At 55.7% G+C, this 235-nt stretch overlaps 1 protein-coding gene across 1 annotated transcript in view; it reads left to right on the top strand.

Annotated features, from left to right (window-relative positions):
• The window catches only part of LOC116689873 (protocadherin-16), a 44,414-nt gene that overhangs the window by 20,986 nt on the left and 23,193 nt on the right, over positions 1 to 235 (top strand). Inside the window, exon 17 of the mRNA XM_032516525.1 lies at positions 82 to 216. Coding sequence (XP_032372416.1) covers positions 82 to 216 — 135 coding nt within the window. The remainder of the gene's footprint in view (positions 1 to 81; positions 217 to 235) is intronic.

Genomic DNA, 235 nt, shown 5'->3' with positions numbered 1-235 from the left:
GACCCCGATGAAGGAGCAAACGGGAGTGTTACTTACAGTATTTTGAGCCAATATCCCTCATCAGATGCTCCTGTTTTTGAGTTGGACTCTTCCAGCGGGACTCTGCAGCTGGCCCAGCCTCTGGACTACAGCGAGGTGAAGGTGTACAGCCTCGTGGTTCAGGCCTCCGATGGAGGGACTCCCTCCCTGGTTGGGAACGGCTCCGTGGTGGTGAAGGTGAAGGACGTGAACAACA

Source organism: Etheostoma spectabile, chromosome 5 (assembly GCF_008692095.1).
Source record: "Etheostoma spectabile isolate EspeVRDwgs_2016 chromosome 5, UIUC_Espe_1.0, whole genome shotgun sequence".
Taxonomy (NCBI): domain Eukaryota; kingdom Metazoa; phylum Chordata; class Actinopteri; order Perciformes; family Percidae; genus Etheostoma; species Etheostoma spectabile.
Note: the sequence above shows the minus strand (reverse complement) of the source record. Positions and strands in the feature narration are given on the sequence as shown.